Source organism: Electrona antarctica (genome assembly GCF_951216825.1).
Source record: "Electrona antarctica genome assembly, chromosome: 7".
NCBI lineage: Eukaryota > Metazoa > Chordata > Actinopteri > Myctophiformes > Myctophidae > Electrona > Electrona antarctica.
The window spans coordinates 46,118,995-46,145,490 of NC_136812.1; the positions used below are offsets into that span (position 1 = coordinate 46,118,995).

The window sequence follows — 26,496 nt, forward strand, 5'->3', positions numbered from 1 at the left end:
GTGTTACACTCTCAGAGTTACAGACCTGTAAGTGTCCATTTGGTTCCATGTGTTACACTCTCAGAGTTACAGACCTGTAAGGGTCCATTTGTTTCCATGTGTTACACTCTGCGTTACAGACCTGTAAGGGTCAATTTGTTTCCATGTGTTACACTCTCAGAGTTTATTGATGATTAAGTATCAGCAGCATTGTATTGGTATTTGAGGATTTTTACAGTTTGTTTTCAAGTCCATTTGCACTCACTGAGAAGTTTGAGAACATTTTTTTTAATTGAATACATTCGAACAGTTGTAAGAAAAAGTAGTTTAATTTAATACAAATTCAATGCTTAAAGAATTGAGCCCAAGAAGGCAAGAAAAGACTGGCTTGTTTCCAATTGTTTGAGCATTGAAAAATAAAGACAAATGTGTCACTCGTTGTTCAAAGGATGGTCTTACACGCACGCACCCACAGCCATCCTATGAGACACAGACTGGTTTCTGAACTGCCCACAGCCCTCCTAAGATACACAGACTGGTTTCTGAACTGCCCACAGCCCTCCTATGAGACACAGACAGGTTTCTGAACTGCCCACAGCCCTCCTATGAGACACAGACTGGTTTGTGAACTGCCCCCAGCCCTCCTATGAGACACAGACTGGTTTGTGAACTGCCCACAGCCCTCCTATGAGACACAGACTGGTTTCTGAACTGCCCACAGCCCTCCTATGAGACACAGACTGGTTTCTGAACTGCCCACAGCCCTCCTATGAAACACAGACTGGTGTGTGAACTGCCCACAGCCCTCCTATGAGACACAGACTGGTTTCTGAACTGCCCACAGCCCTCCTATGATACACAGACTGGTTTCTGAACTGCCCACAGCCCTCCTATGAGACACATACTGAGCAGAAAATTGTGCCATTTTATCATGATTATTACTGAGGACCTATTATATGAAGATAGGTTGAAAAGTGGTGAAGTGGTCCTTTAAGGGTAACTGTTGTATAATCGCAATATTACACTTGAGGGTCGTGATTTACAGTCATTAATGACACATCTATGATGTAATTAATGACACGTCTATGATGTAATTAATGACACGTCTATGATGTAATTAATGACACGTCTATGATGTCATTAATGACACGTCTAGTCGTGAAAGGAACAGGGACTGAAGATCTCCATATATGGGCATGTATTGATGACATCAGAAATCTCCATATATGGGCATGTATTGATGACATCAGAGATCTGCATATATGGGCATGTATTGATGACATCAGAGATCTGCATATATGGGCATGTATTGATGACATCAGAGCTCTCCATAAATGGGCATATCAGTCCGATTGGCAGTGTGCTGATGTCATGTGATGTCACACCACAGCCCTGGTCACTCTATATAAGCTGAAAGGCAGGCAGGCCTGACAGAGACGAAGACAGACAGACAGACATGTTTCACTACACAGTGTGCAGAATCAAAGGACCGGAGGGTCCAGAGCATCCCGGTGCTGCCGTAGCAATCGGACATCAAGTTTACGCCTTTCCTAATTGGAGAGGCGATGTGAGGAACAATTCTGATCCCATGGTTGTGCACGTCTTCAACACAGTGTCTCTACGCTGGACAAAGTTGTCTCCAGTGACGACTGGAAAAAGAAAACGTCACCTTGTGGTTCCCTCCTGGCGCTACTCCCACACAGCTGTGCTGGTAGGAGATATCGTCTACATCTGGGGAGGGTGCACTAACACATGTCTCTGCAATGTGCTTTATGCACTTGATGTCGACGCCCACACATGGTCCAAACCCAGGGTTTCTGGGGCTGTTCCAGAGGGGAGGGAAAACCACTCAGCCTGTGTGTTGGAGAAGGTCATGTACATTCATGGAGGATGGACCCAGGATGGACAATTACAAATCAATGACATCTACAAGTTGGACACCACCACAATGGTCTGGACTTTAATTAACACCAGAGGAACTCCACCACCTGTTACAGCAGGTCACTCTGCCACCATCATCGGGACAAAGATGTTTGTATTTGGGGGCTACAGGGGGGAACTGGATGAGTACTACAACACCATCAGAGTGTTTGACACAGAGACCAACCACTGGATGGACACACCTTCTACACAGCCCCTTCCAGAAGGACGCGGTTATCATTCAGCCTTTACCTACAATGGAGAGCTGTACATATTTGGTGGTGTGAAGTCTCGGCAATTCAATGATGTGTGGAAATTCAATCCAGAGACTTTCTCCTGGAAGGAGGTTAAGCCCAAGGGGAACAGCCCATCAAGGATGAATGCTTGCGGCTGTTGCATTGTGGGAGATCGTATCATCCTCTTTGAAGAATGTGGCCTGTTCATCTTAGACTTGTGTCCTAGTCTGAAGACCTTATGCAAGCTGGCAGTTATTCAGTACGGACTGGATCAGTCTGAACTCCCACACAACATCAGGTGGGAACTGGAAGCCATGACTAGCAACAGCAAAATAAATAGTAAAGTAAAAAAATCAACTGTCCGTAAGAAAGAAAATAAAGAGGGAAAGCAGGACGCAGATCTGAGAACGTTCACAAAGTGTTAAAAATATTCACAAAATGTAAAAAATATTCACAAAATGTTAAAATATTCACAAAATGTTAAAATATTCACAAAATGTTTAGAAATATTCACAAAGTGTTAAAAAATATTCACAAAGTGTTAAAAATATTCACAAAATGTTAAAAATATTCACAGAATGTTAGAAATATTCACAAAATGTAAAATAATATTCACAAAATGTAATTTTTTTTCACAAAATGTAAAAGAATATTCACAAAATGTAAAAATATTCACAAAATGTTAAAAATATTCATGTTAAAAATATTCACAAAATCTAACAAAAATACATGTTAAAACATGTTAAAATAAAATGTTACAAATATTCTCACGTGTCACTTCGCGCCACGTTGTGAGCTTGTAGATCGGCTATACTTTCACTATACTTCTAACACTAACACACTTAACACTTTTTTTTTTCAAAGTACGAATATATTCATACCCCCCAGTTATGGGACGTTATCAGCCAGAGCTTATATATTCATACCCCCCAGTTATGGGATGTTATCAGCCAGAGCTTGTAGATCAGCTATTTTCAGCACGCGGAAATATGCAGGATGTGAGACGTTCTGAAACTTTTTCACATGGCCCATAGAAGAAGCAAAATTACTGATTCGGTGGTGTTGAGATTTGTCATCTGAATTGTATATATATATTATTATTAATGAACTCTTATTGTGAAGTGACAAGACCTAGACAAGAAGTGCTTGTTAAGTCCTATGTGTATATAAATCTGTCAGAATAAACCTGCTCAGATGACGTGGGTCGTACTGAGATCCAGCAACACAACGCTGATGCCTCCTCGTATGTTATTATTTACTGAGTGTTATTCCTCCGTCTATTATTCTTCACCTTATTGTCTCCACTAGGCCGAAGGCATGGGGAGAGAGTATGTTTTGCACTCCGTCCGTCCGTGTGTCCGTGTGTCCGTGTGTCCGTCCGTCCGTCCGTCCGTCCGTCCGTCCGTCCGTCCGTCTGTGATCAGCTAATCTCCGGTACCGTTAACCCGGTCGATGCCATTTTTTGCACACACACTCCCTGGATGCCAACGATGAACCTCTGCCCCAAAATTTCCAGAACGGCCTGTTATAGCGCCACCAGGAGGCCGCTTTGTGCAAAACAAGTTTGCACCTACAGATTTTGTCCAAACATCACGCAAATTGGTACACAGTCTCTCTAGAGCCATTCAACGAAACGGGTCTTTCAGATTTCTCAGACTCCATCCTGATTGGCTAAGATTGGCTTCCAAAGCAAGCAGGAGTGCTCAGTTTCAAACAAAATTCTGCAAATCATGAACACATCGTGTGATTTCTGTGAAATTGTGCACGCACATTCCCACTAGGCTGAGGAAGAAATGCCACATGAACATTTTCAACTCAGCCTCATGGTGGCGCTATAACTGGCAGAAAAGTGTTTTTACCTCTAACTGCACGGATCTGTGGATAACTTTGTATGCCAACTCCCTAGAGGCCAAGGAAAAACCTTTGCCTGGAATTTTTCACATCTGCTCTTTATAGCGCCACCAGGAGGCAGACATGTAAAACACATTTTCTAATATTACTCCTTCAGATTGTATCCAAATTTCACGCAAATCGGTACACATGCTCTCCATAGTCATGTGATCAAGACGGGTTTGTTTGATTTATCATAATCCACCCTCATTGGCTACGATTGGCTTCTAAACTTTTCAGGAGTAGCCCGCTTTGTACCCGTTTTGTACAAATCGCCACAACTACTCAACGCAGCGTCTGATTGTGGTGAAACTGTGCATGCATATTCCCACTAGGCTTTGGAAGAAATGCCACTTGACAGTTTTCAAATCAGCCTCATGGTGGCGCTACAACAGGCCAAGCTACGTCACACACACGCACGCATGTACGCACGTGCACACGCACACACACGTTTATATTGCTCCTAAACATTTTGCCAAACATCACACTCACACTCCTATCCTCCTGGTGGAGACCTGTGCCCAGAAGTTTATTCCTGGTACACACGCTAAGGAACTGTGAAACTCAACAGGTGGAATTTCACTAAAGGGTGCAGGAAGAGTGGGCATCAGTGGGCATCAGACATGTGGTCAGAGGCTTGACCTAGTCATGTGGTCAGAGGCTTGAAGACTCCTTCTGGTGGAACTCATCGTGCCATGGGAGGGAGGTTTGGATGCTGCTAATGAGCGCAAGCGAGCCAAGTATTCAGACCTGGTGGTGGAGTGCAGGGAGGCTGGCTGGAGAGCTGTTATCTGCCCCGTGGAAGTGGGGCGTAGGGGCTTCAAGCTGTTATCTGCCCCGTGGAAGTGGGGCGTAGGGGCTTCAAGCTGTTATCTGCCCCGTGGAAGTGGGGCGTAGGGGCTTCAAGCTGTTATCTGCCCCGTGGAAGTGGGGCGTAGGGGCTTCAAGCTGTTATCTGCCCCGTGGAAGTGGGGCGTAGGGGCTTCAAGCTGTTATCTGCCCTGTGGAAGTGGAAGATTTTTTTTAAATAGTTTTACTTTATAATTAATTAATTAATTAATTAAAAATAAATATAGGAAGCAAAATAAAAACAAATAAAGGGTAATTTACTCTAGACTCATAAACATTGGGCCCCGACCCACTGTTTGGGAAACAAGCAGTGCACTAGTTCTTTGGCCCAATAGTTCCATTTAGGGGTTAAAGGTCACCTCTGTGTCAGGTGGGTGTAGCCCTATGATGAATCAGCTGTAGAATATTATCACTTTAATGAGTCTAGGGGTCAAAGGTCACCTCTATGATGAATCAGCTACAGAGCGCCGAAGTCGGATCAGAACAATCTGACTGTTTCATTCATCTCTGATGGCATGTTGATGACGTCAGCCTGGAACTCCATATTTGGAGATGCCGCCCTTCTCTTTTTCTACGGGCTGTTATTTCTGAGCGGCGCTAGCCCCTCCTACGCCCAGCTTTGTGTGTTTGTTTGTGTACCCCATAGCAATTATTTGATTGGTTGAGAAATGTGTGTACCCCATAGCAATGATTTCATTGGCTGAGCACGGATTGTGATGTATGATGATAAGAGCGCCCCTCACTTCACACAAGTCTGATTTTCTTTCTATTGGCTGTTGGTTGTCATGGCTGCCAGTTCCCACCTGATGTTGTGTGGGAGTTCAGACTGATCCAGACCGTACTGAATAACTGCCAGCTTGCATAAGGTCTTCAGACTAGGACTCAAGTCTAAGACATACAGGTCATCATTGACTGTGTTGTATGATCTATATCCTCCAAAGAGGATGATACGATCTCCCACCATGCAACAGAATACCATGTGATTCCATACTGTGTAATACGTTCTTAAACATGGAGCATTCCCTTTGGACTCAACTTTCTTCCAGGTGAACTGTACCCATTCTGCAAACTAACCTACGGTTATAACCACTGAACTAGACCAGTGCTTCTCCACCTTATCGGGACAAAGAGCAACATTTTGACAATTGTCTGACAATTGTCTTTATGGTTTTATTCTCAATGACAAGGGTTTATATCTTGAATGTGTATACGTCGGTTTTCACAAGTGGTTAAAAACTCAGATGTGGAACTCACTAAGGTGTCTACCTGTCACCCTGACTAATACAAAATACAAATTAATCTAAGTGGAAACCGTTACAATAATGCTACATTACTGAGGTTAAGCATAGTTGAGGAGGTTTAACATAATATAGTTTTAACATAGGCTAAACTGAGGTTTAACATATAGTGAGCTCAGGATTATATAGGGTTGGGTTTAGGTACTGTATAGTTTTACTGTGGTTAGGGTCAGCTATTTAAAATGCTCATTAATCTCTTCTTTCTCTGACATTGGATCTTCTATATATTTTTATGGCTTATTTTGCGTATTGCATATATTTTTTTTTTCTTCTTATTGCTGCATTCCTTGGCCCCTATGATATCGCTGCTTGCAGATATATTTTTTCTTATTTAAACCATGCAGCTGATCAACTGATGTAGACTATACGTCTTGCTTCAAATCATGCTCTTTAGACTCCTGCTAATGATGAATACATAGTTTATATTCACTTATACAACACTGTTTGAGCTCAAACTGTCAGCTCCTAACTCAATATTTGATTACGTATTTTAATCTAAAGACAATCCACCCAGATGGTGGGGATCTGTGCTCAGAGGAGCGCCCATGGCTAGTTAATGTACAGTACATGCAATGAGTTCATTATGTCAAGGAGCAACACCTTGTGATGTGCACACGTCTCTGCAGCATGCTTGTATGATTGTTGACTTTCTGATGAATGACGTTTGATTGATTGATTGAAGTATTTATTAACAGTTTGCAGAATGGGTACATTTCATAAGAAAGCACAACTCAATACAAAGACTGTTACTGTGGACGACACACTGATAAAGCATTACACTTGTTTACAACAGGGTCCACCTTTTTCAATTCATCAGAACATTGACGAACAAATATACACTTCTATATAAAAAAAAAACAGGAAATATGTAAGGAGGTAAAAAGGGAAAGGAAACATATACAGTAAGGGAGAAAGGGGGCGCGGGGGGGGGGGGGGGGGATTGAGATTTTACGGGTGCCAGTTTCGAATTGCAGCCGTCCGTAGGTGCCCTTTGAGAGCGGTTTTGAAGGAGTCAAGGGATTTGCATGTTTTAATGGAAACGTGACATTGATTGAGTGAATGAATATGTTATTAACAGTTTGTAGAATGGGTACTACAGTTCAACAACAGTACAGGTCAATACAAAATCTTCTATAAAACCACAAAAAGTACTAAGACTTGTTTACATAAGGGTCCTCCATTTTCAATTTATCAGAACATTTAAAGACATACAAATATACACTTCTATGCAAAAAGAAAAAAAAACTAGAAAAAGTGCCCTTCTGGGCACAGGTCTCCACCAGGAGGATAGGAGTGTGTGTGATGTTTGGAAAAATGTTTAGGAGTAATATAATCGTGTGTGTGTGTGTGTGTGTGTGTGTGTGTCACGGCTTGGCCTGTTGTAGCGCCACCATGAGGCTGATTTGAAAACTGTGGCATTTCTTCCTCAGCCTAGTGGGAATATGCATGCACAGTTTCACCGCAATCGGACGCTGCGTTGAGTTGTTGTGGCGATTTGTACAAAACGGGTACAAAGCGGGCTACTCCTGAAAAGTTTAGAAGCCAATCGTAGGCAATGAAGGTGGATTATGAGAAATCAAGCAAACCCGTCTTGATCACATGACTATGGAGAGCATGTGTACCGATTTCCGTGAAATTTGGATAACATCTGAAGGAGTAATATTAGAAAATGTGTTTTACATATGTCGGCCTCCTGGTGGCGCTATAAAGAGCAGATGTGAAAAATTCCAGGCAAAGGTTTTTCCTTGGCCTCTAGGGAGTTAGCATACAAAGTTATCCACAAATCCGTGCAGTTGGAGGTAAAAACACTTTTCGGCCAGTTATAGTGCCACCATGAGGCTGAGTTGAAAATGTTCACGTGGCATGTCTTCCTCGGCCTAGTGGGAATGTGCGTGCGCAATTTCACGGAAATCACACGATGTGTTCATGCTTTGCAGCATTTTGTTTGAAACTGAACACTCTTGCGAACTTTGGAAGCCAATCTTAGCCAATCAGGATGGAGTCTGAGAAATCTGAAAAACCCGTTTTGTTGAATGGCTCTAGAGAGACTATGTACCAATTTGCGTGATGTTTGGACAAAATCTGTAGATGTACTGTCCAAAAACTTGTTTTGCACATAGCGGCCTCCTGGTGGCGCTATAACAGGCCGTTCTGGAAATTTTGGGGCAGAGGTTCATCGTTGGCATCCAGGGAGTGTGTGTGCAAAATTTGGCATCAACCGGGTTAATGGTGCCGGAGATTAGCTGTTCACAGACGGACACACGGACGGACACACGGACGGACACACGGACGGACACACGGACGGACACAAGGACGGACGGACGGAGTGCAAAACATACTCTCTCCCCATGCCTTCGGCCTGGTGGAGACAATCATCATATACACAGTTAGAAAAACAGGGAAAACATGTATTGTACAGTATAGAAAAATAGTAGGAGGGGGGCGGGAAGGAGTCTTTTGAAGGAGTCTAGGGATTCACATTTCTTAACAGCTGTTCGTAGGGCGTTCCACATTTTAGTGGCATAGTAGCAAAATTAATTTAACCCCTTTTTGAGCCGTGGAACTCCCTCTGGTGTTGTGATTGTGGACTTCATTGACATTAAGGACGTATTTTTGTACATGGGTATCTTAGTGGTGTAGCGAATCTTGTAGACCAGGCCCAAGTGGCTGTACTCTGGGAGTGAGGCCAAGTAGTAGCCTGACCAGTTTGTTTTGGGATGTCTGGAGCCTTGTTTTAGGGTCTTTGAGGTGATGTGGTACCATGAGGTGCATGCAGTCAAAGGGAATACCTTGTATGAGGGCCCTAACAGGATTAGGGTCTTCGCTGTATTTTTCCTGACCAGTGAGGAGATCCTATACAGGAATCTTGTTCTTTGGTTGACCTTTTGGTAGCCATTTTATCACAGGAAAGAATGGATTCAGTTTTTCCCAGGTGTAATGAAAGTTTGTTATCAGTGAGCCCACCCAGGTGCAGATTATACCGAGGTCAGAGCTGAGGGCCTTTTGAATCCCTGCATGTCCGAGACCAGCACGGCTGAGTCATCCGCGAACAGGAACAAATTGCAGTCACAAGCTGATGTCATGTCGTTGACTTGTGCTTTCGTTTGAAATGTACCCATTGCTCTTACTGTGAAATAAAAAAATTCAATCATCACTCGTTTACATGGAACAGTAAAGACCCTAGTATGCTTCCTTGTGGAACGCCACATCTCACTGGGAGGGGGGCATTGTTCCGTTCACCTCCACCATCTGTTCTCTCCCCTCCAGGTAGGATTGCATCCAGCTCACTGATGTGCTATCAAGGCTTTGCGGGTAGGCCTACATAATAGCATAAAATGATCACTTAGCCCGCATACAATAACACCTTTATTGGAGATTTTGGACTTATCCGAGGTTAGACTGAGAATCTGAGATGATAGTTTGAGTAGAATCAGCGAATCACACACCTGTGTGGGTTGGGTAATTACTAGCTGACTATATGATTGTCCCTCAGGAACATCATGAAGACATGAAGTCAGTAGCATCTCTCAGAACACATGAATCATCTCTGACTTATGATTGTCTGAATTATATTTTAGTTTCCTTTGTTATTTTTAAATTGTGATCAACTGCTTGCTTTATGGTTTATTTTCATGCATTCCTTGGCCCCTGTGTCGCTGCTTGCAGCTTTTTTAAAATTTTTATATTTAAGCCAGTGGTTATCAAATATTTCCATGTCATTGATGTTGGAACCCCATCTGAAAATGTTTTGTGCCAGGGAGGTAGCCCCGCCCCCTACCAGACATCAAGTGTTGTTGATTGTAGATTGGCTATTATTTTCAAATAGCCAAATAATTAAGTGCTCATGTGGCCTATAGTAGCTTTTGTTTTGGTCTTGTTTTCCAACACTTGGTTGTATTCTCACAAAATCTGGCAACACTGGCTTCAAGTTGTATTCTGCCACTGCGGCGCCACCTACTGTACGGAGCTTGCAGTCTCATGCATTTGAACTTAAACATTACACATATTCTTGGTTGAATAAATACATTTCAAACACTGCTCGTCTAAAATGATCCCATTCCTACTGTAACTGAATTCTCAGATATATTGTGTGTAGATTTGCATGTATAGGACAGGCAGTAGGTGGCAGCACTCTCATGTAAATAGGACAGGCAGTAGGTGGCAGCACTCTCAACGCTATCTTGTAATACTCAACCATAGATACTCAAACATTTTGTCTAAAACATCATTACAACAGTTTGCATTCTATCAGAGTAATGGCACAGCAGAATACATCCATTTTCATTCAATTTCTAAACTTTAAAATTGTATTGCCTCAACTTTTATAGGCTTATTGTGATTTATGAGTTTTACATTTTGTATGGTTTTGATTTTTGTTTGGTCATCTGTGTTGATTGCATAGCACTTTGGGCCCACTGCTGTCGTTTAAAACACACATACATCTGTCATATTTTTATAATTTATTAATAAAAACAAATCAAACATTTACATACAGTAATCTTTAACATTTACATGCCAAGGACTCCCAAATGTAACCATTTCTATGTTGGCGATTCAAAAATAGAAGATCTACAAGCTCACAGCACGTCACTTCGTGCCCGGCTCGAAAGCTTGTACATCTGCTATTTATGAACATTTTCAAATCTTCCCTTTCAGATGGTTGTCCGCGGCCAAAAACACATCAATTTGGCGGTCCTTGACATGAAAATAAACTTTGAGAACCACTGACCAGTAAACAGTCAACATGGTGGTCATTTCTTGCGCCGGTCGTGTTTCCTGATGATGTCTATGAGGTTGTTGGGGGTGACCAGCGGGTCATCGGCCCACGGTTTGGCTTTCTGTTTCTCCCTCCTCTGCTGCTCGTGGAGGTGGGGCGAGTTGAGGAGCTGCGGGGGCAAGATGGAGCCCGTGGGCTTCACTCTATTCACTACATCCAGGAACAGGCGCTTGTTGTTGCCGTTGAGGAAGGTGATGGCCGTACCTCTATGACCCAGGCGACCTGCCCTCCCCATCTGGAGAGAGGGGGGGTACACAACAGGTTAGTGGAGCAGTGGTGGTGGTGTTGCGGCTGTTCATAAAGTCGCCAGCCGAGGAGTTAAACATGACACGCACACGAAAATAGTTTGACCATTTATTCTCCACAACACACGTTAAAAGGTACAACAGTTCCCAGGCCTTAACTATTGCCTAAACGTGGATGTTACGGTGTTAAAAGTTGCATTTGACGGTCAACAGAAAACGTCCTCTCCCACGCTCAACCCCTCTCTCTGTCCAAATTCCCACAGTAGTATAGTGCCCGGCAGGTGAATAAGATAGTTTTTAGCGTGGCAGTGCCAAAGCACCAGTGATCATGCCCACCACCTACTACCAGTGCAGTGTCTGTCCATTAAAGTGACATGCCTTACGTCACCAATAAAACACAAGACTAGGCATTATGTCACAATTGTCACATTATGGCTCCTACACGTGGTTCTCAAATGTTTTTTTAATGTCAAGGTGGCAATAACTCTCAGGATTATAGACGTGTAAAGATCCATTTGGGAACTCCTTCAAGGTCCCTGGACCCCACTTTGACGACCACCGTAGCAGAGTGACCAGCTGAATGTTTAAAATTAAAGTCCTATACCTGCATATTTATTTTATTACAAATAGCATTAGTAGCCAATCTAAAAGCTCAGAACGTGACACGTTGTGTAATTGTAGATACGATATTTTTGAACGTTTGGGCATTTATTTTAAGTATATGCATTTGAAAATGTTCGCCTACAATGAAAAATAGATAAAATAGGGACGCCAGGATGAAAGGTTAGTATAGAAAATAAAAGGAGTCAGGACCCCATACTATATTTGTATGTCGTTGTACAGCCGTGGCGTGGGTAATGGTTATGGGATGCAACTTACAGTACGTCATGTATGCGTGACAACACTGTACTGTACAGTACTGTACCACCCCAGGCTCCCAACCCAGGGAAACAGGGCTCTCCTGAAAGTCATCGTGTAACTTGAACACTGGCTGTGCAACTCAATATTGGTCAATATACAGTATGTCCCTGTGACAAATGTCAACATACAGTATGCTCCATCTATGCTAATTGTATTTGGTCACTGAAGAGATTCTGACTGTAAACGTTTTTTACAGTCACTGCTGCTGACTGAAAGATAATATTGCATAGTGGTTCCCAAACAGAGTGAGAGTCCAGGTATGCATTGGGATTATATATGTGACAACCACACATTATTATTGCATTATTTGCAGTATACAAAAATAGATTAATTATTGTATTGTTTACTATACGAGTAGTTTGTACACAATCATTTCCAATATAAATGCACATTATTAAAATCCATAAACAAAAAAAATATTTTGAACTTTTTATTTGGCACTAGTAAATACAATAAACAAATAAACAATATACAAATAAACCTTTAAAGAGTGATAACACATTTTAAATAGAGCTGTACCTTGAGATGTTTAGTTGACCTTTGAGCGTGCCTTGGACACAACATTAGAAAACCACTAGTGGCGAAAAATAAAACTTCTGGGAACTCAGATTAGCAAACCACCTACAGAGGTAGAACCTACCTGGTGAACAATACTTTAACATTGACCAGGTCCAGTCCTCTGCCCAGCACTCCAGTGCTGACCACCACCTCAAAGTCCCCCTCTAGAAGACCCTGAGCACACAAGCACAGCAAGACACCACATGTTCAGAGCACTAAATGGTTTGTAGACAATTAACAATGACATTTTTACATTAAATGGTGCATTTATGTAGCGCTTTTATCCAAATCGCTTTTACATGGATTGTGCATTACATTCACACACACACATTCATACACCGATGGCGTCGGAAACCATGCAAGGCACCAACCTGCGGGAGTAATTAGGGGTTCAGAGTCTTGCTCAAGGACACTACTAACTCTGGGGTAGCCTGAGATCAAACTGGAAACCTTGTGGTTCCCATCCGGCCACTCTACCTACCAGCCACTCTAATATTATTTGTGCAAAATATAAGTACCTTTATGTATTTATACCACAAATGACTTATGGAAATACAAATTAATATTCACAACATCTGCCTGACTGCAGAGTTCTTCTACCCCATTGGACAAAACATGGTCCTCACAACAAATGTCAAATTCCTACTGGGATCATCTAACCAAAAGTTAGCTCTGAACTCGGTAGATCTGCTTTTGGCTTCTGTGGCCCTAATACATGGAATGACCTGCAAACGACATTGAAACTGACCACATTGGTACCTTTGAGTCGTTTTGAAATTTGTCTTAGCTTTTTATTTGTAAACCTATGTAATTCACATGTATATATTTTGTTTTTCTTTTCCTGATGTATTGTGATGTTTTTTTTCTATATGATATTGTCGCTCTGGATTAAGAGCGTCTGCTAAATGCCTAAATTGTAAATTGTAAATTGTATTACTCGACGACACTGAAAATGAGTTTGATTATTCAGTGTAATTTCGAGAACAAACAAAACTTGAATGAATGAATCTATGCAAAACAAAAATAAAATTGCACTGTATGGCTTCAAAGTACAATACTGTAAGGCGTAATTATTCTAAATATAATTGTGGCAGAGATATGTAGAGATATGTACACATGTTGCATTAAACACTAGTGACATGTTGCATTAACATGTTGCATTAACCACTTAATATGCATACGCCCTATATGCAGTATGTCATTGTACTGTATGACAAAGAAAGAAAAAATAAATTGCCATGTAAGCTCACAATGGAAAGAGTTGAAAATCTACTCAAAGTATGGATGCCAGGGTAATGTGGTTGGCTGGCTGTACTTGAGCCATGTTCCTGTCTTGTTGTTTTATGGTCCGTGTCATGGCTGCCGGTGGCCTCACCTTGAGGATGCGGTTACGTTCCCACTGAGTCTTGTCAGAGTGAATAGCCACGACGTTGAGCTCCATCACCTTGGCGACGGCCTCGCACAGCAAGTCTGCCCCCAGCTTGCAGTCCACAAACACCACCACCGGAGGCTGGTACAACTTCCTGTCCTGAAAGGTCAGAGAAGGGAGAAAACACGCGTCTTGAAAGCCACATTCTCACCCGGGGGTATTCATGTGAGTGTGTGGTCAGCACACACACTTTATGATGAGCCATTGAGGCACCACGGTCAATTTTTTTAAGACCATACCAGTGGTCTGGCATCAGACTGTTGACTCTGACTTACGGTATACTTGACAATTACTGCTAATCATTTCCCAAGGCATATTGTGGTTCGTTTTAATTTTTAACACGCCATTGCATGTATTCCATTTATTTCAGTACAGTATTAACCTTGTGTTAGTGCTCGATTTCAACCCATTTTAAAGTGTGTAATGATCTGAAAAGTCTAGCCAAATATAGCCCCTGGTGAAGAGATTGATTTCCAAATGAAATGCCCTCCGAGACCTTTCTAACCGCACAATGCATTTTAGCCAACAGTGACTCAATGATTGTCTAGGGACTTTTTCAATTAAAAAAGAAAAGAAAAAGAAAAAAAAGGACATTAAGGGAAAGATTGTCTACTATGTGTATGTGATAGATGGAATGGTCCCTTAAACATTTCTTTACACCAATCTGGGTGAGAGGTTTGCATGTTTTGTCTATGATTCAGAATCAGACTTGTGGCCAATTTCATAACCTTTGGTCCGAATGAAAGCTTAGAATGTGAAACTCTCCGTATACCCATGTCCCCTCCATGTGGTACAACGGCTCTGGTTACTCACACATATGATCTAATGTCATTTATCCACTGGGGTGTATGAAACAGGCCCTTCCTGTTCCACCGTGCTGTAGAAAGGGTACGAGCCGTTGCTGGATGATTTCCTGGACAGAGGCCATGGCTCAGGGCCCACCCATTTCCTCTGGACAAGGGTGGTAGGGGAGGGTAGGGGGGGGGGGGGGGGTTTAGGGCTGCAGTAACGGCTGTCTAAATATGGTCCAGTAGTAGAGGCTGGTGTTTGGCGCGTCAGGAATTCCCTCCACTCGCAGCCAGTTGATTCAATTCCAGGCCCAGTTGCGATGGATGTCGAGGCTCACCGAGTAGCCAGTCTCGGTTTGAAATTCAAATCAAAATTAAGGGCCGGCTTTCTTCATGGAACAGATTCCATGTTGTCAAAACAGTGACAGGCTTTCATTCCAAAATGAGACATCTACCAGTCGAAAGCTAAATGTCTCAAGACAGATTCTGCTAAGTGCTAACAGCCGAATCTGTCAGCACCACTGCCATAAACATGAAATGTTGTTAGTAGGAATAAACACAGGAGACCACCCCGGGAGGAAGTGGACTTAGAAAGGGGAGGCGCCAAACAGAGTTCCTGTATCATCACAAAAAAGGTGGTGTCCCCATAGAGTATTAAAAGGATAGAGACTGAACCGGAGTGATAGCCCCACCCCCCGCTATTCATTTCAGTGGAAGTTGCTCAGTGGCGTTTTGGAAGAACAGTCTACTTCCGCATTTGGACAAAGGACACCAAAATTTGGTGTCCAAAATGCGGAAGTGCAAACGAGCGCTCAATGTTAAAGCTTCATATATACTCTAAGGTTAAAGCCCAGATGCACGGGGTTTCCTCGTCATAACTCCAAGGGTCCGCCTGCAGTCCCTGCTCTTACCACTAGGGCCGAAGTTGCCGAACGCCTCAACGTTGGAGAGCCTCACTGGGGGCTTGGTGCAGCCAGAGGCAAAATCAAAAAGGAAAACAAACATCTGTTTCTTTTTACTGAATGTGTTCCCATTGGTTGAAAACAAACTGACATCTACCCCCACCCCCACAGAATGATGGATAAGACAAAGTTAGAACTAATCTTGGAATTTTGTCAAGGATAGTTGCTAATTACGGTCTGTGGCTGACAAGAGTACTACTTTTACACAATGGACCGCAATAGTAGTCTAATGAATCTCAAGCCAAGCTTGTGACTGTGGTGTCAATAGTTTCATTCCCAACTGGTAAAATCTACAAAGAATAGCAGACCTACAAGCTCGTAGCGCGCCACTCGGTGGCGCGCTATGAGCTTGTAGATCTGCCTTGCTGAAAGCTTCTCCCAGCAAGGTGCCTAGAGCACAGCATTCCGGTAACACTAGCCAAATAGAGATTGATTTCCAAATGAAATGACCTCCATGACTTTTCTTACCGCACAATGCATTTTAGCCAACAGTGACTCAATTATTCAGCCATGTCTAGTGACTTGTAAAGATGTCGGCATTCCGGTAACACTGCACACAGTGGCAAATAAGCAGAACAGAAGGTTGTATTATATTAGGCAGTTTCTTGATTATACAGTAATTAGGCCCATTTGTTCCCGTGGGAGAAATTCCAATTTCACCTTCACCCAAATCAACTGATTGCTGCCCAAGTGGTCAGACTTGAGTGCACCAGGGAGCAGTTACAGTTTACAGTACACATTTCTGGGGGCGGGCATCGAACCTGCTGGGACCTTCTGCTTCCCAAGCGGCCTCTCTACCCCATAAAGATATAATGTGAAACACTGTTGTTGGAAAGGTGAATAAATGACTTTGTTTGTTTTTGGCACAGTTTCATAACTGTGATCAAAGCATGTACAGTAGGTATTCAAAGACGGTGGCAAAGCTCTAATGATCTGGTCTGTGTCCAAGTATTTACTGGAGTAGCATGTAACCAGTGGGTTTTTTTTAAAGACGTTTGATAATGTACTGTCAATGAAAAGATTATATTATATTATATGAAATGTGTCAGTGATTTCTTTGTATATTTAAGTTATTTGTCATGTCTGCCCTATGTGCAATTTCTGATTACAAAGCCTAAAAGAAAATAATAAATACAAATTGTAACGTTCCAATGTTGAATGCAAATCGTTAATCACAATTATATGGATGGCAAATAATCGTCAAGCTACATTTTTATGGTGACAGCCCTTGGTATACTAGTGTGTATATATAGTGAAACATGGTAGAACACACCACGGTGTGTAACATACATTGAGGATCTCAAACAGCTTCTTCTTCTTGGAGGGTTCTTCCACCCAGAGAAGGATCTGCCTGACGTTGGCACAGGGCTGGTTCTTCTCCCCGATGGTGATGCCCACAGCGTCACGGGTCAGGCGGGCAGCCATAACTTGCTGCTGGAATCCCATTTTCAACATCGTGTCTGCCTGCGGAAGACAACAACACATAAAAACATTACATGACAATTTTCAACTATATAATGGCAAGTCCCAAACAGGGATGCCAGATTCAACTTAACTTGATGCATGATGCAATGTACAGATTTTAATAGTCTATTTGTATTGATTGTTGATGGTGTATATTAATTTTTTTTGCCAAATAGGTTTTTATTGAGAACAGATTATAAATTGTTACACAAACATTATGATATGAAATACATTTTTCTTTTATAGAAAACAAAAAAGGAGGAAAGAAAAAATACAAAGTCAAAAAGCAAAAGAAAACCCTCAACCCTGCCACCCATGCTGCTCAGTAACACTGCATACTATAGAATAGAACAGTAAGATGATGAAATGCTCATGGAAAACATCTGAAAAGAAAATGGCGTACAGTCAACCATATCAGTGGTATCCTGTCTATTAATTGTTGTTTATTTGATCTATTTTATACTGAATGTACTACTAAGGGTAACCGGAAGGCTCACCCCAAAAAAGCTCGCCTGCATTTTTTCCCCACGGACTGCACACTGGGGCGGTTCTTGAATTTAACACAATGAGTGCCACCTGGTGGACTGGCGCACACACGATCTTTCGTGGCTTTTAGAGGCTCAGAAAGAGGTGATACGGGGTGAGGGACAATGGTAGGAGCTCAATAAAAACAATCACACCCGTGTGAAGTGAGGGGCGCTCTTATCATTATACATAATCATACATCATCTCATGAACTGAATTTATGTGATTGGTTAGCCGATTTGCTCGTCTATACATATGACGTAAATTTTCCCTTCATTGTCAATTGCCTTTAATGTTTCTGTTGCCACAAATTTACGTCATATTTGGCAGACATTTTGATCCAATTCTCCTTTCATTGTCAATGGCAAAATATTGAGATGTGTGAGGACAAAATGTATGTCATATTTGGCGGACATTCGACCAAATTTCCCCTTTCATTGTCAGTGGCAAATATTGAGACGTGTGTGGACAAAAGCTGTATATAGGAGGGGCTAGCGCCCCTCAAAGATATGACAACCTCCCGGTTAGCATATAGCATTTCTAACTAGAGAAGAGGACTGACGGTGACTTCCGGTTCACGGTAGCAAATCACGGGGTCTTCTTCGTGCATTCTGTTAGCACTGGCTCCAGAGCGCCGCCAATGGTGGTGGCATGTCATCGGTTAAATATAGAAATCACACCCGTGTGAAGTGAGGGGTGCTCTTATCATCATACATCATCTCATTCCGGCCAATCACAATTTACGTCCTCACTCTTGTCTTCAATGTTTGTGTTTACACGAACACTCAAACCTGCGCATAGGATTCTTCATTGTCTTCAATGTTTGTGTTTACACAAACCCTCAAAGCTGGACATCGGAAGGGCTAGCGCCCCTCAAAAACCAGGTACCCTGAACAATTTAGGGGCCCCAGAGCGGAACAAGGGACCTGGAAGAGGCCAGATACCAGGACAGGCCTGACCTGGTATCGGTCAGGATGACTGATGGCAAGAACCCCTGCCTATAAACATACATTTCTCTGGGCTTCCCAGGATATCTAGCCCTGCATCATTCACCTCGTTAGGATTTATTTTGCAATAATGACGTGTGATATCACGAAATTAACATAATGTCCATACCTCATCAACCACCACCACCTTCACTCCATCCAGCTTCACCGCCCCCTGCTTCAGCACCTCAAGTAGCCGCCCAGGCGTTGCTATGACAACCTGGAAGGGAGAGACTTCAAAGGTTAACCAGAGGATGATGACAAAAAGGACGGAACAGTGAAATCCTTGTCATCCGGTTTGTTTAAGCTTAAAATGTCCCATCTTTAATTTGGTAAACTAATTCTATTGCACTTTTTCCATCTTTTTTTTGTTTTAACTAAATTTTTATCCCACGATTTTGCAACCCATTCTTTTCACCCAGTGTCAATTATCTAATGTAATCCTGGGCGCTACACTTCCTCTGCCAACCTAGGGGGGGGCAGCGGACTGACCTCATGTTTCCTTATATGCACGAGGAGTCCAAGCTGCTTCTTTTCACCTGACAGGGGAGACTCTCCCTGGCCGGACGTAGCGCGTGGAAGGAACACGTTATTCTGACCAGTTATTTTCCCCTCCATCAGGCTGGCCAGGGGTACGTAGTTTAGAGACCAGGATTACTGCATGTTTTTGTGAGGGTACCTGCCTAGCCTAGGGGACACAAGGAGAACATGCAAACTCCACACAGAAAGGCCCTTTTGCCAACTTTTTCATTACATTAGCAGCCGTGCTATTTTTGAGCCCCTCCTATACACAGGTTTAATGTTTGTCTTTAGTTCAATGTTTGTTTTGTAAAAGCCATTGACAATGAAGGGAAAATGTACGTCATGTGCCTCATTACGTCATATTGCCTCTTTATTGTTAATGGCACCTTTTGTTTTACATCACCATTACATCACCTAATCAACATGAGTTAGACTTTAATATATTAGCGCCCCTCACTTCATTTTTGATTGATTGATTTTTTAACTACAGCTTGAGTTCTAAATGAAATTAAATGGTTTAGTATTGCAAATTGCCAGTATGGAGCCGGGATTACGCGCGCACACGCACACGCACACACACACACACACACACACACACACACACACACACACACACACACACACACACACAGTCATAAGTTAATAACCAATAAAAGAGACAAAAAAGTGTTAGGGCAGAATGAGTGACCGTACGTTGATGGTGCGTTTCAGCCGGTGAAGTTGAGGGGGCAGGGGCATGCCCCCAACCAGCAGGGCTGTCCTCATGTTGGGCACGCCCACCACCAGCTCCTTGGCCTGCCTTTCTATCTGGATGGCCAGCTCCCTGGTGGGGGTCAGAATCAGTGCCACAGGGCGACCCGCTGTGCTTACTGGACTCTATGGAGAACAGCGAGAGGCAGAGCTGGACTTAATGTTGAGAATCACACTCATTTCTACCGTACACATCATTTCTGGATAAACATAATACGCAGAGAACACATGTTCTCTGCTCTTCCCAGGAGAAATACTAATAACTACATATACCGGTAATAAAACAATAAGACACACAACACTAGTTTGCCTAATTGACAATTTAAGACAGTTTTAAGATGTGAATATTTAAGATTCATCATGGTACGAGATAAAGTACAAAATAAAAGCAAGACTGAAAGTAGCCCTCAGCCTATTTCTGTTACAAACTTGAACTTCCCAAGCAAAGTAAATCAAAACATTTCATGCAGTCAAATTCCAAATTCCACGATTGTTTAAGTTTTAGTTCCAAACTTCCAACTTCATTTTAAAGTTCACTTCTCAATAGCTGAGAAAGACAATTAATTGTTTGTTGAAATTTGAGGTTGCACAGATTACAAAAGCTAAAAATAGACCTCTCCTTATGAATTAATCATTGTTGTTTTTCCATGGGGGGGGGGGGGGGGGGCAGCTGCAGCTGGACTAGACACTAGAGGATCAAATTGAACTGATTTCCACCAACTTTACTTTCTCCACAAATGGTGCGAGGACTCAAGAGACTGAGAGAATACTGCTCTAACAAACACGATTAAAGTATTTGGGTTCAAGCCCATCTCTAGGCATTTATATTTATGTTTTCTTCATTTCTTAGTATTATTCTGAATTTCACATCCCCAAGGATGAGTGCATTATTTGAATTTATTTTCTCAAACCAGCACCAATACTGATGAGAAATGCAGTCTAATGATCGTGAAGAAATTAAACAAGCCTGCTCTTTTTACTATTCAAAGTGACTGATTCATTTTAATAAGATAATATAAGATAAGATTTAATAAGGGGGATTAGCAACATTTGAGACTGAAATGAATGAATAAAACTCTTCTCCTCCACTGTGGCCAAGAACGGTTCCCATGCATTGATTTAGAAGATAAGATATTGATAAGACAGGAACTTTATTGATCCCTGTGGGGTTATACAGGACAGACATTATGTAACGGTAAGGCAAAAGGTCATTACTATAATAAGTGGCAAACCTGTCCTGGTCAAAGGTGTAAGAACAGTAAAAGGTCTGTAACAATAATATTATTATATAATCCTGTACCTCCAGTGCCCTCAGCAACACCGGCAGCAGAAACGCCACGGTCTTCCCCGACCCCGTCTCGGCGCTGGCAATCACGTCCCGGCCCGACAGACCCACCGGCACCATCTGCATCTGGACGGGCGTCGGGGCCTCGTAGCCCGCCTTCTTCAGGTTGCCGGCCAGCGTGTCGGGGAAGCCGCAGTGCTGAAACTCCACGATGGGTCTGCTCACGTCCGTGCCCTGGGTGGAGATGCCCAGCTCCTGCTTCACTCGCTGCACCTGGGCCTCCGTCAGCCCGGAGATGAAGGGGTCCTCTCTGTAGGAGTAGACGGCGGTTTGAAGGGTGTCAGACGAGGAGCCGCCGCCGGGGTCTGGGTCCACGGCTGGTTCTGCAGTCCTGTCATTAGGGATGGGACGATATGACAATGACACGTCACGATTATTGTGGCAAAAAATAATAAGAGATTAACGATATTATCGCGATAATCAAAATATGCTTAAAACTTAAAATGTCACTGTTGTTAAGCACTTGAATCCCCAGCATCCCTATTCTGGGGGGTCACAAAACATGTACGATCTACAAGCTTGTGAGATTGGAGATCTGCTAATTTTGCGAATCAAATGCACTCTTTACTGGTTTTAGTATAAGGGAATACTGAATTTGCAGCTGAACCAAATCCAGAGGGGACAATTTCACATTAAATTAAAATCTCTGCGATACATTGTCGTGCTCCGTTCTGTGTTTGCGGTCAAACGCGTCCGCCCCGGTCCCCAGCCCCATCTGGGCCAGGTGCTTGGCCTTGCACTCCAGGCTGCACACGTCGTTGTCCGTGCTGTCACAGATGTACTCCCCGTAGCGGCCGCACATCACGCACGCCGGCTCCCCGGGCTGGGGCCACCTCTGGCTCTTCCTGAACGACTTGACCGGTTCCTCCTCCTCATCATCGTCGTCATCTTCATCCTCCTCACTGTCATCTGACGACGACCCCCTTTCACCGTCCTCACATGGTTGGCTCTCTTTCACAGATGCTGTGTCTGTAACCAGTGGTGGAAAGTAACTAAGTACATGTCCTCAAGTAGTGCACTTAAGTACACATTTGAGGATTGTTTTACTTTAATGAAGTATTTTAAAATGTATTGTAATATTGTACTTTTTTCTCCGCTACAATTATTTGAAAACCTTTGTTACTAGTTACTTTGTAGATTTTGATTATTATTATTACAAAACATACATTAACCCCCATTTGAAAATAGCCGATCTACATTTATATATTTATATACATTTGTTTACATTTTGAACACTATTGCTACTTTAAATACATGTTGATGCCAATACTTTTTTTTACAGTAAATGGTAAATGGAGTGGACTGCATTTATATTTTATTCGAAGCACTTTACATTACAATGTAGCCTACTTCACATTCACCCATTCACACAGACACACACCGATGGTGGAGTAAACTATGCAAGGCAAGGTACCAACCTGCTCATCGGGAGCAGTTAGGGTTGCTCTGCAGTTAGGGAGGGAGGGAATCGAACCTGAAACCTTCGGATTCCAAGGACAGCCACTCTAACTCCTGACCCACTGCCACCCCCACTTTTTTGGTGCAAACCACTCCAACAACTGGCTTTGTACCTGTGTACCCGTGTTTGTTCGTAGTCGTACCGAAAAAATGAGCATGGTTGCTATGGTTAGCAACCAAAAAAACGAGCATGGTTGCTATGGTTAGTATGTGACGTCACTGACATCACAGATATCACGTCAGAGTGAATCAATCTCTATATAATCAATCTTTATAGTTATTCCTCAACAGATGTTAGGCATAGTGGCAAAAGATCAGATTGGAGATATTTCACTTTAGAAGACGATATGGAAAAATCAAAAGACCCTGAATTACATAGAAATACCTTAGGGACATGTAGAGGAATAGATACAAATACCTTATATAATTTGTTTGCGGAGAGTACTTATGACACAGATGCTTTCCTGGTTCTAATGTACAGTAACTATAACATATGCCACATTAAATGTGTAGTTGCACCACTCAGTTCACACGGGTGTGATTTTTAATGTGAATACTGGTATTATTTTTCTACATTGTGGTGGTTCTGAATGAATTAAAAATGGTGGTGGTGTTGTAAACAAGTTTGATTGATTGATTGAAAGATGTATTAACAGAATGGAGAATTACAGTACATTTCAAGCACAACTCAATAGTGTAACTCAAAAGTGTAACTAAAGTGTAATGCTTTATCATGGTGTCGTCCACAGTAACAAATAAAATATGCAAATACTTTGTCCACCACTGTCTGTAACAGGTGGTGGTGCTGCTGCTGTCTGTTCTGTTGTCAGGTTCACATCTGTGCGCTCTTCCTCGTGGTCCAGATCTTCCTCGTGGTCCAGAGGGGCTCCAGTGGAGCTTTGGACGGGGGTCTCCCTCTCTCCTGGAGGAGGACCCACCTTGACCTTCTTTATAGTAGGACGTTGTGCTGGGACCTCGGCGGGTCTCTTCACTTTCAGGGCTCTCGGCATAAACATGGTGTTCTGTTAGCACAGACAGAGATCAATGACAGTGTTATTATTATTATTATTATTACATTTTAGCTACAGTAGAAATCACGCAGTTAGAATGTTTAGGCCGAAGTTCGCGGCTGTCAAATGTTTTTTTTTTTTATGTTTTCTTTTGTGGCTTTCGCCTTTATTTTATATTTTTTATGGAGGGACAGACAGTAGGCTGACAGGAAATGGGAAGAGAGATGGGGGGATGACATGCAGTAAAGGCCGTCGGGATCGGGAGTCGAACCCGCGGCACACTGCCAGACTGGGTTACCAGCCAAGGTGCCTGGACCGCTGAGCCACGGCCCAGGCCGCTGTCAAATGTTTTAATGTAAACCTACCGGATAGTTTCTGGAATGCAGTGAAAGATCAATTAACGCAACAATATAACACACGACATTATATTTAGCCGCTTTCTTCTAATTTTCTTTCCAGACGTTCATCAAAACAAACAAGCACCGGTCCAGCGCACGTTGATGACGTAGTGCTTCGCTTGATGCCGATGGGTATTGTAGTCATATTGTAGTTTGAATGATATAATACCACTAGCTTTCTTCACAAATGTGTTCATAAAGGTGTCTACTGTAACATATACATTTGTTCCAACCCAACTCCCTTGGGAAACTTTGTGACAGCTGCTGAAAGTTGGGGTACCATTATCAACCAATATAAGGCAAAATTCCCCAAATTTCATTATACTTTAAGTAGCATGTGACGTGTCAAACTAGGGGGTTTTCATGATGCTGAATCCATCCCAAGCAATAGTTTTGCACGAAAACCCTCCTTGGGCTAAATCTGGCCATAGCCACTTGCCCAAATGTGCCCAAATGTGCTGACCTCATCACATTTGTGATGACGGCTATGGTCATTTTTTGTGCAAAACTAATGCTTGCAATAGTTTCAGAATCATGAAAACCCCCTAGTTTGACACATCACATGCTACTTAAAGTATAATGAAATTTGGACATTTTTGTTTCCCAAGGGAGTTGGGTTGGAACAATTTGTGAAGAAGGGCTAAAGGGGGTCCCCGGGTGAATGATAGGCTATTAGTAATAGTTAGGAACCAAATGGACCCGTATTGGTCTGTTACTCAGAGAGTGTATAAATGGAACGAAAGGATATTTATTGTAGCATAATGCATGGCAAACTGTACGTGGGTCCTTGAACTGAAAGTAGTTAAATCACTCACTGCTAGATCAATAAAAAATAAAATAAAACTCATGGGGTAACTGGCTTATCTTTTCAAATGGGGGTCCGTGGGTGGGTGTCCAGAGGTACTAGCTGCATCCTCCTTATTTGTCACACATCTGTAATGTAATGCATGTACCACATGCATACTGTAAAGCAGCGGTTCTCAAACGTTTTCATGTCAATTAGTTTTATAGTAGGCCTATACTTTGTTGAATATCTTTACAATATACAATTTAGGCATTTAGCAGATGCTCTTAATCCAGAGCGATTTACAGTAAGCAAGAATCAAACATGGTAATAAATCAAATGCATGATAAAATAGTCAAGAATCATACATACGCTACGCTAAGAACCTAACAGTGGAATATCTATATAATGAAACGTGTACAATAGGGTGCTATGTCTACATAAAATGTATATCTAAGTTACATAAGTTGAGCCTTTGCATACGCCTGTAAGGTCGTCGAGGCTACGGGCATAATGCAGTAATGGTCTTTTTTTTTGTTGCAGGTATTACAAAGGTCTTGAAAGTCCTTAAATCATCACTTTACTGTCACCGTGACCTGGGGAGTGGGGACCCCTCCCAAACATGATGTGTGGACCCACAGTTTGAGAACCACTGACTTGGATCACCTGAGACCTCCTGGCTGGAGACAGGCAAATCCGGCTGACGACGGCAACCTTTTTTACATGAAAGTGTCATTTGTACACTCTCAGAGTATATATTACTTTGACCGACAAAAAACAGTTTTTTGTGTAAAATAATGTTTTCTACTTTCCCCATGTGCTTCCCAACTTCACAGCCAGGTGTAAATGATGGATGCTTACTAGATTTAAGGTCACATGGCAACACAGTTTTCTAGTTTTCTCTCCCCTACATTTCAAGCACAACTCAATACAAAGACTGTTAACTGGGAGTGGACGACCCAATATAAAGCATTACACTTGTTTACAAGAGGGTCCACCTTGTTCAATTCATCAAAGCATTTAGAGACGTACCAAATAGACCGGAAAAAATATATAGTGAGGGGAAAAGGGGTGAGCAGGTAACAAGCCACGGAGACATGGAGGCATGATCACATCCATAGAGAGAATAATTACCTTCATCTGCTGCTATTGGTGCACTGACCCGCATGGTGTTGATGTTCAACACGCTCGGAGCCTCGCTGCTGCTCTGTAGACCTGTGCAGGCTGTACACAAACTCTCTCTCTCTGTGTGCGTGTGCGCGTGTGTGCGTGCGTGTGTGCGTGTGCATGTGCGTGTGCGTGTCCCTCCTCTGTATGAACGCACTCACACACACACACACACACACACACACTGCGCGATGACGTCATCATCACGTAGGTGGATGCCCGCGAACTAACTTCC

General features: G+C 42.6%; 1 protein-coding gene across 1 annotated transcript; it reads right to left on the minus strand.

Moving 5' to 3' along the window:
• Positions 1–10,623: 10,623 nt before the first annotated feature.
• Positions 10,624–26,283, minus strand: LOC306926285 (putative ATP-dependent RNA helicase DDX59). Its single transcript, XM_079505553.1, has 10 exons — positions 26,229–26,283; positions 23,675–23,924; positions 22,095–22,413; positions 21,400–21,775; positions 20,043–20,225; positions 18,958–19,047; positions 17,143–17,316; positions 14,049–14,201; positions 12,770–12,847; positions 10,624–11,184 (listed from the first exon to the last, which is right to left on the minus strand). The coding sequence occupies exons 1-10, from the start codon at positions 26,232–26,234 to the stop codon at positions 10,924–10,926; spliced, it is 1,890 nt and encodes a 629-aa protein (XP_079361679.1). The 5' UTR covers positions 26,235–26,283; the 3' UTR covers positions 10,624–10,923.
• Between the last annotated feature and the right edge of the window lie 213 nt (positions 26,284–26,496).

Coding starts and splice junctions, on each gene's coding strand:
- LOC306926285 (XM_079505553.1), bottom strand. Junction 19,048..20,042: donor GGCTGAAACGCACCATCAAC/GTACGGTCACTC, acceptor TCTCCCTTCCAG/GTTGTCATAGCAACGCCTGG. Junction 12,848..14,048: donor AACGTAACCGCATCCTCAAG/GTGAGGCCACCG, acceptor TTGTGTGCTCAG/GGTCTTCTAGAGGGGGACTT.